Genomic DNA, 16892 nt, shown 5'->3' on the forward strand with positions numbered 1-16892 from the left:
TATTTTCCCTGAAAATAAAAGATCTTTCGTTTTTTTTGTTGTTACTTCTCCAAAGCAGCCACAGTAACCGGCTGTGTACACAAAAACAAAGCGGAAAAAAACAACATTATAGGTGGTTGGGGGGACCAGCTCGCAGACGCGTTTCTTCTACTGAGAACACTTGCCGGCGGACGTTAAAACGCACACGCGGGTTATTCTCACTGAGATCATTGGTATTATCTGTGAGCTGAGCCCAGCCATTTCCGCACTCTTTTATTGTTACTTTTTTTTTGTTAAATGGGGAATTGCTGCGAGATTAGTTTCCCCACGTGGTGAGGAATTGCAACAAAAAAAAAACGGTGACCAATCCCACGCCGACAGACGGGATCCGAAGAGGCGAGTGCTCGTTGACTGGCCAGCCAACTGCTTCACGTTGGACCAGAGCAGGGGAGTGGTGAGTCAGCCGCAAGTGTCCAATGTGAGCCCGGCTGCGCCTCCAACCAAGCTCTCTGCCTGCAAGAAGGGGGCAAGTCGCCAACCAGCGGCGAATCAAGAAGCGCAGCCTGGCTGTCAGTCAGTGGGTGTGGGCCAATCGAGCAGGCGGGCGTGTTGTACGATCCTTGCCCCCCCCCTCCCCCCCTTCCCACTGCTGGAGACTTGGCTCCGCTAAAGCTCTGCAAAGTAGCTGCGACCCGATCAGTTTGGAAGTGCGAGTCATGGCCACCACAGCTTCGGCTCATTACATTCCGAGGAATAACTCGCTCCACTCTAACTCTTTGGTGCATCCGGACTCTGACAGGATGCATCCAGGAACTACCTATAGAGAAGTTCAGAAAATGGTGCAGAATGACTACTTGCACGGGCTGGCCAGCAATGGGCATCCCATCACCCACAGTCACCAGTGGCTTTCTTCTGTCACTGACGGGGCACCTTGGGTCACCGCTTCTCACCTCGGCCAGCCAGACCCAGCAAAGGCCACTGTGCAGACAGCCAGGGATGACCTTGGAAACAGCCTTCATCACCGGACACATCATATGGTCCACCAACAGACCCATGGCAACCACCCTGGCGGCGGCTGGGGGTCGGCGGCGGCGCATCACATCCCCGGGATGCCACCTTCCACCAACGGCCACCAACCGCTCATCTACTCGCAGCCGGGGTTCACCAGCCTCAACAGCATGCTGAGCCCACAGAGCCAGTCTCTCCACCATGGGATGACGGATGCATTCCATGAGGATCCAGGTGGCCATGACAACCACCAGCAGCAACCTCCGCAACATCACCAGGACCACTCGGATGAAGATGCGCCCACGTCAGACGACTTGGAGCACTTTGCAAAGCAGTTCAAACAAAGGAGGATCAAGCTCGGCTTCACCCAGGCGGACGTGGGGCTGGCCCTGGGCACACTGTACGGCAACGTCTTCTCCCAGACCACCATCTGCAGGTTTGAAGCCTTGCAACTCAGCTTCAAGAACATGTGCAAACTGAAGCCCCTCTTGAACAAATGGCTGGAGGAGACCGACTCCACCTCGGGGAGTCCCACCAGTATAGACAAGATCGCTGCCCAGGGGAGGAAGAGGAAGAAGCGGACGTCCATTGAGATAGGAGTGAAGGGGGCGCTGGAGAATCACTTCTTAAAGTGCCCCAAGCCATCGGCTCATGAGATCACCAGCTTGGCTGACAGTCTGCAGTTAGAGAAAGAAGTGGTCAGAGTTTGGTTTTGTAACAGAAGACAAAAAGAAAAGCGGATGACCCCAGCCGGGATCCCCGGGCACCCGGGGATGGAGGATGTATATTCACAAAGGGACACTCCGCCGCTTCATCACACACTGCAGTCCCCTGTGCAATGACTGTTCCAAACACACACCCACTTCCCACCAAGAAAAAAAGACTAAAAAAAAAATTAAACTGGATTTTACAAAGCAAAAAAAAAAACTGTCTGAAAAAGGGATCTAGCCAGTGTTGTAGAGACTGTTTATTTAGCACTGGGCTGTACTCATGCTTAGGAAAGAGGGAAAACATACATTTCATGCATTTCTTGTGGTAAATCAAGTGGTTATTTTTTTCTCCCCTGCTGTAGAACAAAGCTTCCCCCCCCCCCTCCCCGTAATTAATTGACACGGATAATTTGCAAAAGTTGTAACAAAAAATAATCGTTTTCTCTGCTGAATTGTTCCAGGGGATTCCTTAAAGCAGCGGTTTCCCTTAAAGGGTAAGCGAGAGCTGAGTTTAAACAAAAAAGTAAAGACAACCATCGAATTGTCCGCATTCAGTCGCAGGTTTGTTAAATGTGGCAGATCGCCGGTGGGGGAAAAACGTATATTTATTATCTTGAACTGATCTGTCACGAATTTTATTAAAAACAAATATTTATATATAGTTCATCGCCCTCAGAGGATGTGTCTTGTAAGTAAGTAATGGACGCCGGAAGATCAATTGTTTTGACTTTTATTTCTGTGATTTTAAATAAATATTCAAATCGATTCATTGAGAACATGGTCTGGCATCCCAGATAAATCAATGTTTTACAAACATCAGTTGTTGTTGTTGTTGTTGTTGTTGTTGAAAACAAACCCTGATTTTGACTGTGCACTTACTTGCGAAATTTGCCCAGAAATGTTGAAGTCATTCTGTCAGATAAATTGTTGAAAACTGAAAGGGAGTACTTATTGAGGACGGAAGTTTTGGAATCAGTGCAAGCGTTCACTGCCGATCCTGTTTTTTTTAAAATCAGGCGAGTTAAGACAAGTTTGAGAAATCAAAGAAACTGATGTGTCAGTTAACAACTTTGTAAAAAGGTGTCTTTAAATGTTGGGACGAGGCGGAAACACGTGAATGAAAATAATTGGAGAGTTGAAATGGTCCTTTGCTGATCACCCGTTTAAGTTTACCATGTGGAAAAGCGAAACAAGTTAATAATGAAAGGAGTGGACCTTTTTGCGTCGAGATGCACTTAAATGACTGAACTGGTACCGAATTGTACATTCATTTCGTTTGCTGGTTTCTTTTTACAGCAACAACATATCTTTGATTGTTCTGTAAATGCAAATACATCAACATGGCAAACAAGTAAATGTACCGATGTGCAGGCCACAGTTTACCTCCCCGCTCTCAAATCTTACGGGACGCGAATAATTCTCGGGTCTCCCTCCGACCACCACCCCCTCCCAAAAAAGAACTCAGGAATTAAAGAACAGATTAACAAACAAAACGCCTCATTCCCCGAGACGCGTTTCGTTTTTTCAGTTCAGACACTTGAGCAGGAAAATCATAACCGTGCATTTCTGAGAAATTGCTACAATTCCAAGTAGCAGCGGTTGCTGTTTGATGTAAAGAAGAAATAACGTGGGGTTCCCCTACCAAACAATACTGTTTTTATTTCTATCTGATTTTTTTTTCTAGCTAATTGACATTTGTTCTTTTTTTCATCAGGACCTAAGATACTGACCTTGTAAATTTCCTCTGAAAAATAATTCACCTAGACAATTGCCAAAATAAAGTGTACATTATGCGTGTTAGAATGTTTACAGATCATCTAAAGAAAGGTGAAGAAGTTAAGCCTCGGTGAGTTAAACATTACTTAGGACATAAAGCAGTGGAAAAGTGGCTTGTTTAGTAATTGGAAAAATAATAATTGTCTGCTTTTTTTTACTGTACCACTATGTAATATGTAAATATGTTGAATATGTTACATATGTATTTGGTTTTGGAATTTAATGATTTTGGATGATTTTTTTTGTATGCTTACTAATTCCCAGAGGATATTTTAATATAATTTCCATATGAATTTCCCCCTTGTATTTATTTCATAAACGCGTATTTGAAACTTTCTTTTTTCCTGTAGCTCTCATTGGGGTTATGTTACAGCAATTCATACAATGTTTGTTTTAGTACATTTTTTGTTGTTGAATCTTATCAAAGACAGGCTGCAGAGCCATATTAATATTTTGTTATAGTAATATTTTATTACTTGCATATAATGTATACGCAGGACCCAACTGTGCCCTGCCTCTTCTCCTGGAGGTTGGGGGGGGGGGGGGGGGGGGGTGTTGACACCATGTTGGGTTTTGCTTGTTAATCCTTTCTGCTGTTGCCTGGATTGAACGTCACTTAAGCAAAAAAGCAGTGACAAGAAATCATTAAAAGTGATGTAAGGTCAAACTAAATTTCTCGAATTTTAATAGTTGCCTGGTTTGTCAATTTTATTTCTTTATTTTGTGCGTTCTTAAGCATATTAGAGCATCCCCTCTCTCCATTCCATTTTCCTAATTTTCGTCAAAATTCAGAGAGGAAATTATTTTTTTCCTGGAAAACGAAAACGTTTTTATTAATGACTGGATACAAATGAAAAGGCACATGTTTATCTCTGATTTCAAGATACCATGGGTCAGTTATGATACTGTTTACGGTGTAAAATTGTAGTAAAATTGTCCCCAGGAGCCTTTTCATTTAAATAAGTGTGCACCCTTTTTATTTGTTTTTTTTGCTCTCAACTTATGGGTGTATGTAGTTAGTCTATAGTATTTATTTTAATACCTATTTTGCAGCATTGGCTGGGATTGTGTAACAATTTGAAGGTCTGAACTTGAGTGGTGTGACTATGTACGCTTTAGCAACAAATTGCTGCCACACAGATCCTTCTGTTGTCTCAGACCGTATCTGGCCATATCTATACTATAATTCAGTGACAATATTTGTTTATATTTTCATTACCAAATTTGCGATTAGGTTTGAATTACAATTTTAATGTAATCTGTTTCCAAAGCTCTGGAGTTGTGCAACCATCTCAACAGCTCCCATGATTCCTATTTTGTGCCCACTAACCAATTTGGAACCCCACGTATATTTTGCTCCATACCATCAGTGAAGTTTTTCACCTGGCCAAGATCAGTAGTAGCTGATTGCCTGCGGGGAAACTTGATTCCAAATGTTAGCCAGAGCTGAGATTCAAAACCAATGCTTTCCATACAAGTTGAGACAGTCTAGTCCAGATGCTTTTGAGAAGTGGGCTTTTGCCAGTTTCTGATTCAAATTTGCCTGAACCCTGGTTAAGGCTGCACAACGAATACTAATGAGTTTGCAACTGAAAGAAATCATCCCTTTTCTAGTTGCCAATATATCACTATCACAACAGCGAGCAGTTTACCATCAAAGCCCTAGTTCTATTGTAACATGAAAAGAATACTAGCTAACTTCATTTGAATGGTAAGCCAGTTTCATAAAATAATTCAAAATCAGCATACCAAGAATCTTATCCTCAGTCTTTTGGCAATGCACACCTAACATAAAAGGGGCCCCTGTTGGACAGCTTAACTCCCTACTTGAGTTGTTTAAAGAAAATAGGGTTGGCAGAGGAACCAGTAAGAAATGACAAGGGAGAAACAACTCTGTGAAGGGCAATTAGTTTTTACTTAATTTAGATTTCATACCAGATTTTTAAAGAGAACTTTACAATCATTGGCTTGTATTTTCTACAGTAGGGCATCATGTTTAATGTTTGATATTATAAAAATAGGATGAGACTAATTTAGAGACCCATAGAGTTGGATTGACAACTGAATGCTAAAGTTAATTGTTGAAATTATGGCTCTGAATTAAAATCAGTAATTGAAATAGCTAATTGCCTAAAATATCTTTAAACCGTTCCAAGTTCTCATGTTTTAGTAGGAATCACTTTTTGGCAGAGTTCGAGACAGGGTGCTGTAGGTGATGTGTTTATTATTAATCTAAGATCGGGTTTAACACCAATGCAGTTAGATCTGATTTGCCCTTCAGTAATTGTCTTTCATCTATGTACATGCATTGTTCTTATCACTCTGTTTTAATGAAATGGATAAAAATCCAGAATCTGACCCCCAAAATATTGTTAAATCTACACGAATTTCATCTAATATAAATGGAATTTAACTTATTTGTCACTGTAAATCTGTGGTGTTGTGAACCCTATCTGAGAATAGATTATGGTTAGCAATAACAAAGGGCTCTAATCAATTAAAAACTGCTGGAAAATCCCCAACAAATAGTTCAACTCTGCCCCAGGCAATCTTATTGTTGTGTCAGAAACAGAACCCCTTTTGTACAGCAAGGGAATAACAGACATTGAAGCATATTTTTAAATATTTTTATTAACGAGTAGATATATTACCAAAATTTAATAGAAATATCGACTTACAGATTTCGATTATCTCAGTTTTATGTTGTGTTTACCTCATTTGGAACAAAACTTGTGCAAATTAGATAACTCTCCGTTTACTATTGCATAATATTCAAAGAAGTAAATTCACACAAGTCGTCAATTAAGACTATTACAGCATCTGAAGAGAACCTCCAGCCCATTCAATGGTTGTTGGAGTAAATTTAAATATAGATCAACAGAAACTTTAAATTTTAAATGTTGACACCAATTTACGTTCAAGTGGGTTGCCTCTGAATCTGCAAGTCAGCAGCTTATACTGTTCAGTAGGAAATAGTAAGTTAGATCAGATGAAAAAACTTGTTGCCTTGCCAAGTTTTGGACTAAGTTATATGACTATGTAACTAACATTTTAATGCTTTGACTCTGAATTCAAAATTCATAATATGGTTCATCTTCGGTCAATATACCTGGAAAATTAGATTGTTGCAAGTTCTCTTAGTCCTATGTAGCTAAAATTCAGATTCAATATTGAAAGAGAAGAATTGCAAGCCGAAGTTTCCTAACCCATTGCATTAACAAAATAATAAGGCAAGGTTCAGAACAATAAAATTCTTCATCGTCCACCTTCAATTACTCAAAATAAATAAATTTTAAATGAAATATATACCACAATCATACATACATCATGTTTCTGTATTTTTCCTACCTGTTCAGGCATATTCCATTATAAGAAAGCATTCTAAACTTTAAAAAAAACAAAACTCAGATGCCAGGAAAATAAAATAGTTTGCTCTTCCAAAATAGTCTACATTACACTTATTTTATTCTGTATTGCAGACCACCTATTGTAGAGCATTGATGTAGGCAGATTGCTTAAGATTTCTACACATCATATGCTACCAAACAGAAGCAAAATCTTAATTGATATATGAAATTGCCTCAATAGTAGAATATGAAATTTTGATTTAATGGGCTGGTCTTTTGTATTATATAGAAATTCCCTCAAAGAATACATGACACTGAATTACTACAATTTATTGCAGTCCTATTTTTTGCTGAGTTTCAAGACATGACTAGATTAATTACTACATAACTGGCATTTTATTTAGAATTTATTTGAACAAAATCTTCACCGGCATGACTTACCAGTTGGTACCTTAACTTTACATTTGATGTGATCGCGGAAACATAAAATTCAAGGTCTTCTGGGTGGTATATGGTTTGGATGTTATCTGTAGAATTCATTTGCATGAAAAATTAGGAGCAGAAAGCTCTATTCCTGATGGGTGAGCGGGATTTAAAACTATTTCATAATAAGACAAATGTAAGGACTAATTTCTTTTAACTTGTGGCACCCTCATCCAGCCAGTGTGATGACAAATAACATGGAACCTTGCATGAAAGGGAGAATGTGCTGATTCCTGATTGAACAGTAAACTGAGTGATACAGGCTTAGTAACAAGGCAGGAGGGGAATGAAAATGTTTGAATATTAATGCTACACCAGTAAGCAGAGAGCTTGTTTTGCTTGTCCACCGGGAGCTTGATTGCATTGTGCAACTAAAGAGCAAGGGGGCTCAGATGTATATTTCCTTTCTTGCCCATTAAACTAGGATATATCAGACACACACACACACACACATTGTAGGACTGCATTTTCCCCTATCTCAGTGCCCCCATCTTACTCCTTCTGTACATGTGTACACACATACATAAGATTTATGACCAGCACAGTAGTTTACAAATGCTACAAAGTAGTAAAGGAGTCAGTTTAAATTAAAAGATATTGCCTTGATGTTGTCATTGAGGGTCCGGTCAAAATGGTGGAGAAAATGTTAACGAAACACTCATCATACACAATGCAAGGAGCAATATACCCTCCAAGGCAGACAGCAGGAAAACACATTAAGAAACAGCAGAACTGGGATCACAGATGTGCAAAGGGATATTTTGTGTGTGTGTCAATGTTGTACTCAAAGGGGCGCATCTAAACTGAGCACAGGGATAAATTCAGATATCTTTCAATTAATCTGAAGAGGCTCAGTTGGGATCAATCTGGATATACCACTCATCCTTAATTACAAGTCTTACCCTGCCACATTCTGCATGACTTTACAGTGATATTCAGAATTTCTCAAACAACAATTTGCACAAAAAGAAATAACGATTGAAAGAGGCTGCACAGCGTTGCCAGACAAAATTAATCTTTTTGGTCATTTTTTTCAGTTTACTGAGAATGAAATCTATGCACAGCTAGGCAAGGCTATATGCATTATTAACCATTGCAGGTAAAATTGTGATTATTGTCGACTGTTTTGGAGGAAATCTCCAAAGACAAGAATGGACTTTATTTGTAATCTAGCTCTCAGCAAATAAATAAAGAATCACCAGTCACACCTTCTGTAAGTACATTATGATATTCAACTATAAATAAAGCAACAGGGAATTAGCAATGTCGTAGTCTAGTCATTATGAATAAATCATGGAGTTGCTGAGATAAACATTGCACATACCTGCAAAAGCTACATTAATATATAATAAAATAGTAAAACGCAGCATATATTATATGAATAATGTATCTAAAGTGTACTATGAAATTAGAAAAACAAGATAGAGGCATGGACATAATATGTGGTGAAATATTCAAGGTCACAGAGGCACAAGAGAAATAATATTAGTTCATCCCAGATCCTTAAATATCAAATAATATTAGACAATTATTCAAAAGTATAGAACCAAATGTAAATATACACACGTCCTCGTCGTTCCAGTTCATAGAATAAGAAAATAGGCTTAAGATATCGAAATAAAACTCAAGGGTTATTACACAATGTATTACAATTTTATTGTGCAAATTCAAATCAAAATCAAGTGGCCGATTGAAGTGTTGTTTGCAGGATTATCATCGCCCGTTATGTTAAATATTATATGGGCCGCCCATCTCTCTTTATCTCTGCTGACCGGCAAAACGGCACTAATTTGACAAAGTCCAACAGAGAGATTATTAATTTATTAAAATGATGATGTGAAAGGCGTTTCTGAAGGGGGACGCGTGCGGTAAAGCTTGGCGGGTTATACCATTTAACCTGTTATACACCGAACTTTCAGGGAATTGCTCACGGTTCTTCATTTGCCCAATCACATCTAGTGACCAATCTTCAAATGTGTTCCAAAGGCGGGAGATGTTTCAAAATCAGTCGAAAGGACGTAGAACATCCTGGGCGAGGATCCGGAATACCGCCCCACTGGGCAAAGATCAAAGTCTGGGCGAAGGCCGATGTCAACAATTGTTGTGGGAAGGAACAACTGCAGATGCTAGTTTACACCGAACACATGCACATCATGCTGGAGTGACTCAGCGGGCCAGGCAGCATCTCTGGAGAAAAAGGAATAGTGACGTTTCGGGTCGAGACCCTTCAGACTGAGAGTCAGGGGACAGGGAAACTAGAGGTATGAAAAGGTACAAAGAACAAATGATAACAATTGTTGTCGGTTTCCACAGTAGAAATGATTGCAGAGAAAGGACGGGGGAGGTCGGGTGTCAGATTATCGAGGCTATCACCAAAGGAAACCCATTGATTGCCCGAACTGACCGTGTATAATTTGATATAAGACAATAACTGCAGATGCTGGTACAAATCGAAGGTATTTCCTTCTCTCCTGAGATGCTGCCTGACCTGCTGAGTTACTCCAGCATTTTGTGAATAAATACCTTCGGTGTATAATTTGATTGTTTCTCCTCGCTGGTTCTTGCGGGAAGATAGTTCGTAATACAATATTTTAATCCGGACATTCAACACAATGGGAATATTGCGAACGTCAGTGTGAGCAACTGCCAGCCTTGAAATGAAGGTGTTCACAATGATTTCAGACTACCAGCCTCTGATGCCTTAAAAAGATGTGCCAGAGTTTGAAAATTAGTAATTAGCGTAAGTGTGGAAATGCTGGGCTGTGTTACAAAGAGTCATTTCCTCAGGAGTGTCTCCTTGTTGTAGAGGCGCACTGGGATACACTTTCCCCATTAGGCTAGGTTAAACCGCATCATTATACCACCGCTCCTTTGACGTTTCCCATTTAATAATATTTCAGAGCATTTCATGTTCGCAAAGTCAGGATTTGAGTTGGCTGCAGTGGTTGGTATTTTGTGAGTCTATTTTCGCACACAGAACGAGTGCACAGGAATTCGGGGTGTATATGGACAGGAATATGCGGGCTGCTTACAAGGACATCGTCTTCTAGTCTTAGGTAGACACGAATTGCCGGAGTAACCCAGCGGGACAGGCAGCATCTCTGGAGAGAAGGGTCTCGACCCGAAACGTCACCCCCCATTCCTTCTCTCCAGAGATGCTGCCTGTCCCGCTGAGATACTCTAGCATTTTGTGTCCACCTTCGGTTTAAACCAGCATCTGCAGTTCCTTCCTATGAATCTGCGGGTGTTAGTTGTGGACGACTCTCTCCCCCTTGACAAGTTGCAACCACTACACAAATGGCACCTATGTGAAGTGGGACACGCTTTACACAGAGGCATGTACTAGGCCGACAATGCGAAACCAGGCGCAGACGTTTCTTGCACCTAGACTTGGAAAACCGAAATGCTGAATTGCGAGGTAACGTTTTTTAAAAGCGCCGATATGAAAATGTTTTATTTTGGGATCCATTCACATTACGCACAAACTCTGAAGTATTGCATCACACCCATCACTTCTCTCCAGACACGCTGCCTGTCTGAGTCACTCCAGCATTTGGTGTCCATCTTCAGCGTGAGTCTGAAGAAGGGTCTCGACCCCAAACGTCACCCATTCCTTCTCTCCAGAGACGCTGCCTGTCCCGCTGAGTTACTCCAGCACTTTGTGGCTTTTTCCGCAGTTCCTTCCCGCACAACCCCCTGAAGCATGTCCTGCAGGGTATCTGGGAGCGAGCAGGTGGAATCCACAGTGGACACGGTGTCCTCGGGTCAGTTCGCCCAGGGATAGCGTTCGGCAGGTTATCAAACAGGTTCACAGGATCAATAGCAACAACTGTCACTCCCAGCCTCACTCGCCGCCACCATCACCCTACCCTAACTCAAGGCTTTCGCGCCGGTTCCCCTCCTGGTTTTGTTCCACGCTTGTCCTACTGGACCTCAGCACCCTACTCCAATATGTTGCCCTCTCTCTCTCTCTCACTCTCTCTCTCTCTCCCCCCCCCCCCCCCCCTCTCTCTCTCTCTCTCTCTCCCCCTCCCTCCCTCCCTCCCTCCCCCTCTCTCTCTCTCTCTCTCTCTCTCTCTCTCTCTCTCTCTCTCTCTCTCTCTCTCTCTCTCACACACACACTCACACACATGCACAGTGTTTCTCACACAAGCCACTTTCCAGTGGACAATACAGCCGAACATTTGCGAGAATTGCATTCGTGACCAAAAATATGTTTGATAGGAAAATAACTGCAGATGCTGGTACAAATGGAAGGTGTCACAAAATGCTGGTGGAGTAACTCAGCGGGTCAGGCAGCATCTCAGGAGAGAATAAATGGGTGTTCGACAAATATGTTTGCAGTGATTGCAAATTATTGTAAATAATTCAGGTCCAGTGCTGGTGAGCTTCACGCCCAGAGTTACTTTGGGACTGTCATGGACAATAGCATGAATTACCAGCGCCTGGATTACCTGGGGTCAGAACTCAGGGATGCTCGGCTCTGCTTTTAAATACTTCTGGAAAAAAAACAAAGCAAATTAATAAATACAATACTTTCTGCCCTCTACCGGCGATTGTCTTGAATTATTATAAAATAACTGGCTCCCTTTGAGATCTAAAACAATTGGTGTATTTAATTATTATTTACATTCATAAGGCAGTGGGAATTATTGAGGAATCATGGAGGAATGTAACCCCCCGCTCTAATCAATGATAGAGAAGGGTCTCGACCTGAAACGTCACCCATTCCTTCTCTCCAGAGATGCTGCCTGTCCCGCTGAGTTACTCCAGTATTTTGTGTCTACCTTCGATTTAAACCAGCATCTGCTGTAATGAATGCCGGGCTGGGTCCTACGTGGATGCAGCCTTTCCCCTGCTTTTTTTTTGTTTGTTTACCTGGCCTCAGTTACTTCATGCCGGCATATCTCACTGATAATCCGGGTAAAGGAAAAACAAATTAAATTGGACAGTTATTTCGAATTTTGTACCGAGTGAAAGAGGTAAACCCAGAAAGCAGAAGGTTGCATGTTTGGGGCCAATTCAGTCTGTCCAAAGTGGAGCTGAAGTCCGTCTGAAGAAGGCTTTTGACCTGAAACATCACCTATTCCTTCTCTCCAGAGATGCTGCCTGACCCGCTGAGTTACTCCAGTAGTTTGTGTCTACCTTCAGTCTGTTCCAAAGCCTGTTTTTTTCCCCAGCTTTGATTTAGACCCCCAAACCCACACCCCCACCCTATAAGTAGTCAATGTTGTTTAGGTTGTGTAACCAAACTGAATAACCCCTTTCCCCAGCTCTCTTTCTCCACACACATCCTCAACACCATCTGGGAACATTTACAAGTTGCTTTTAACTGAGTAAGATGTCCTACGGTGTTTTGCCAGAGTACTATTGAACAATATTTGACACTGGGACACCTGAAAGATCTCAGTGGTGGTGCCACCAGCAATGGCTGCCTCACCAACAGTCTGTCTGGTCTTTCTACTGCTTTTATTATTTTAAGTATGTGTTAAAAGTGTGTTTTAGTGTTCCTTGGTTTGTTTTATGTGGGGGATGGGGAGGATGGGGGGAAACGTTTTGTTCAATCTCTTATCTCGGAGGAGATGCAATTTTTTTCCGTATTGGATCTCCGTCCCCACTGCGGCCTGACATCGAGGAGTTGGAGGTCTATCCTGGAGACCCGGCCCGGCCCGGCGCTTCGTGCTGCGGGAGCGGTGCGGACTTTAACATCGCGGAGCTTACGATCCTTTGCCGGGAATCGACTGTGGAGAGCTCCAACCGTGGGGCCTGTGGACTTTAACATCGTGAAGCCCGTGGTCTCTGGTAAGAAGAGGCCGACTCGGGAGCTCCATGCCGCGGAGCGTTTCAACCGTCCCAACGCGGGGAGTTTTGATCATCCCGACACTTGGGCTTCGGACCGTCGGCTGCGGCGACTGCGGACGGTTCAACAGCCCCGACCGCGGGTGAACAACGAGGAAGCTGATTGAAATTTATCACCTTCCATCACAGTGAGGAATGTGGAATCCGCTGAGGTGGATGTTTATGTCAAATTTTATTTTATGTGGCTGTGTGCCTTGTTGCTTTTTGCTTAGTATGGCTGTATGGTAACTCAAATTTCACTGTACCTTTATTGGTACATGTGACAATAAATTGATCTTGAAATCTTGAGATGTAGGGATCAATGAACAAAGAGCTAAATCAGATCAAAACACCAAGTGCTGGAGCAACTCAGTGGATCAGGCAGCATCAGTGGAAGGGGTGAATTTCTGGTTGGAACCCTTCTTCTGACTGAAGGTGAGGATGCTGTATATTAGAAAAACAGAGAGCCTTGGAGAGAGAAGACAGAGCCCAGCAAATTGAAAGCTCAAAACAATCCCAGATTTATAGGAGTCCAATTAATTTCTGATGGAACAGTGATGGGGAATTGCCACTGACTTCATCCAAGTAAGAGGTGATATAGGGAACCAAACCACGATTCCCATTTCTGCCCTCTATTCTGCATCACTCATGGGCGTGTACAAGTGAGGAAGGACTACCTTCAGTTTTGATTCCTTGCATTTGCAATAACTTACCAGCGGTCACATTTAAAGAAGTGCCACTTCCAGGTAAACATCGGTCATGGAACTGCACTTGAGCAAGAAGTGAACACCTTCTGACAGTGTCAGTGGCAGATAAGTGTGGCAAAAATAATTCAGTAAAATATCCCAAACATCTGTATTTGGGAATTCCACGTCCATGCCCGTTTAGTGTCAGTTTCAAACATTTCTTTTTGCCAGATGAAACTGCCTCTTTAAAGACCAAATCTTCTCTGAGATCAGACATTATTTTTATAAAGCACGCAAGTATTTCTCTAAGGGCTTGTGGCATTACTGAATGTTTCAGCTGTACAGTATGGTAACTCTCTTCTCTCTATATTTCACCATCAAAAGATAACTGCACAATATGTCAAATAACATCCATCACATAACAATTTTCTTTTTGATTTTCTTTGCTCACTCCTTGGTCTGTACAATTTCTAGAGTACTTGGTTACCACGTTCTGCTAGCTAATTCTAAAAGCCTAGCTTGTTCGAGTGAAGGCTTTTGTATTTATTTCAAAACACATTGAATTCAGAGTAGAATAACTCCATTGACTAAACAACAAAGACTGGCACTGGAAACTATTCTTCCTATTTACAATTCTACAGGATTGGTGTTAGCAACTGTTTGTATTGTGGTGTGTCCTACGACCACAATTACCACCAACTGTTGAATACTCTCAGTATGGTTTAACCACTAAAGCACTGTAGTAAAGGTTTCTTACATTGCATTTTTAAAATGGAGGAAGAAAGTTGTAAAAATTAATATGAGAAAAAATAACACTGTTTGACTTTTGCTTTTTATTACGCGCCGTTATTGCAAATATTTCTCCTCTATAAGGAGTAACCTCTAGATTTCCATTATTCTTTAACTCAACTGCAAGATCTTAACTGAATGGACTGTTTATTCTGCTATTTGAAATCCTTAATCATGTTTCAGTCTTACTGCAATTTTAGAAATGAGCCATTTTTATGTGGTGACTGCAAGTAAGAAGCATTGTAGAACGTGGTCTTTAAAACATTTTGAAATGTAAAATGGTTCAGGAAAATTTCGCACTGAGACAAGAAAGGTAAAGGTAAAATGCTTTTAACCTTATTTTCTACATCGCTTTCAGAAGTGTCAGTAGTTAAAACTGTAAAAACTATATTTCAATGAGGTGGAAATCAAATTTGTAGGTGTGAAGTAATTCTGTACTGCAATTGATCTTGCACTATGTAACCTGTTCTTTTGGTGGATTCAACATAACACCAATTGTGAATGGAGGAAAGATGATGTTGCCTTGATTTACTCAAAGTCTAGCACCACAAACATGTTCCATTCATATTACATCTAACATTGGTTCTCTCTCTTTATCATCACAAACACATTAACATCTTTAAATCCTCCCAAATACAAAGCCTTAATCTAGATGCAGTCACCTAATTGGTGAAAGTCTATTTGATTTTTTCTCACTATGTTCCCATGCATCAGATATGCTGCTTTGGAGTTTACCCTTTAGAGGTTTTGCTTATTTATAGTTACGATATATGTTGGCTGTCTGTAATTCAAACATCATCAAATTCTGATGGATAGTTCTGACAGTGGGGTACCTTTACCTCTTGGAAATAAAAGAAAATGCAGACAATGGAATTATGAAATTAAATTAGAAAGTATTGGAAGTACCCAGCTAGCTTGGTGGTTAAGATTGTATCTCACTCCTATGAGCTTGGTTCAAGAGGGATGTAACCTGAAAGAATTATATGATCTTCACTCAACTCCTGTAGGACCTAGATTTCAAATTGTGGAGACGTAGAGGAGATTTGCTAAATAATTTCAATGATGAGGGACCTCAATCGCTTGGAGAGACAACAACAAAGGCAGCACTGTGGTGCAGTGGTAGAGCTGCTGCCTGACAGTGCCAGAGACCCGGGTTCGATCCTGACCTCGGATGCTGACTGTATGGAGTTCTCCCACGTTCTCCCTGTGCCTGCGTGGGATTTCTCTGGGTGCTCTGGTTTTCACCCACATTCCAAAGGCGTACGCGATTGTAGGTTAATTGACTTTGGTCAAATTGTCTTTCGTGTGTAGGATAATGTTAGTGAACCGGGATGATCGCTGTTCGGCGTGGGCTTGGTGGGCCGAAGGGCCTGTTTCCTTGCTGTATCTCTAAACTAAACTAAACAGGTAAGATTGCTGTCCAGAGGGTAGAAACTGAAGATTTACTCAAAATTATGAATGCTTATAATGGAGCAGAGAGAAGGAAACTGTTTCCGAGCCAAAAGGTTGGTAACAGGAGGACACCGATTTATAATAACTGGAGAAGAATCAGAGGGCTGGCAAGGCGAATTTGTTTATTCAGTGAGTTGTTATAGTCAGGAACACATTGCTGAAAGTCTGATGGAAGCATATTCATTGCTAACTCACTGGAGGGAGCTGGATCTGCAGTCAAATAGGGAAGGAATTACAGGACAATGTAAGACAAGCAAGAAAATGTGACCAAAGAAATAGTTATTTCAAAGTGTTGGCACAAGCATGATGGTATTGGTCTTGGTCTTGTCCTGTGCTGTAACATTCCATGAGCTCATCATGTAGAACATTTGAGGAGCCCACGCATTTAAGGAAGAGAAGAAACATCATGCGGGGCTCTGAATCCTATTTACAACTCATTGCATCAGATGGACCTTTGACAAGAAGAGGATCCAGTTCAGTAGTTTCACTGAGAAACATCATGGTGTCTGGCCTGATTTATAATAAACGGCAACTTGAACAAGCTACTGCTGAACTAAAAAATCTATGGAAGCACAACCTGGCATCCAATATAGATTTTAGAGAAGATGAATAACAGAATAATTCTGATGAGATTAAAATATAGCTTTAAACAATACTTCAGTCGGATAAAGAAACACGTTAAACAATAAACTGGGAGCTTTGACTTGAGAAGATGCTGGAGTAACATAACCCCAGCACATCTCAGTGGTGCACTAGTAGAGCTGCAATTTGATAGCACCAGAGACCCGGATTTGATCTGATCTTGGGTGCTCGATCCTGATCTT

The 16892-nt window shown here is 41.3% G+C and overlaps 1 protein-coding gene and 1 long non-coding RNA gene across 2 annotated transcripts in view; both read left to right on the plus strand.

The window, feature by feature from the left end:
- LOC144606793 (uncharacterized) overlaps positions 1 to 16892 on the plus strand; it is a 538285-nt gene that overhangs the window by 19844 nt on the left and 501549 nt on the right. The window lies entirely within an intron of this gene.
- Positions 677 to 3966, plus strand: pou3f1 (POU class 3 homeobox 1). Its single transcript, XM_078423219.1, has one exon. It carries the CDS (start codon positions 696 to 698, stop codon positions 1827 to 1829), a length of 1134 nt encoding a protein of 377 aa, XP_078279345.1. The 5' UTR covers positions 677 to 695; the 3' UTR covers positions 1830 to 3966.

The sequence above is a fragment of the Rhinoraja longicauda genome, chromosome 27, assembly GCF_053455715.1.
Source record: "Rhinoraja longicauda isolate Sanriku21f chromosome 27, sRhiLon1.1, whole genome shotgun sequence".
Lineage (NCBI taxonomy): Eukaryota > Metazoa > Chordata > Chondrichthyes > Rajiformes > Arhynchobatidae > Rhinoraja > Rhinoraja longicauda.

Excerpts from the sequence above, each read along its gene's own strand:
- pou3f1 (XM_078423219.1), top strand. The coding sequence starts at position 696 with ATGGCCACCACAGCTTCGGCTCATTACATTCCGAGGAATAACTCGCTC.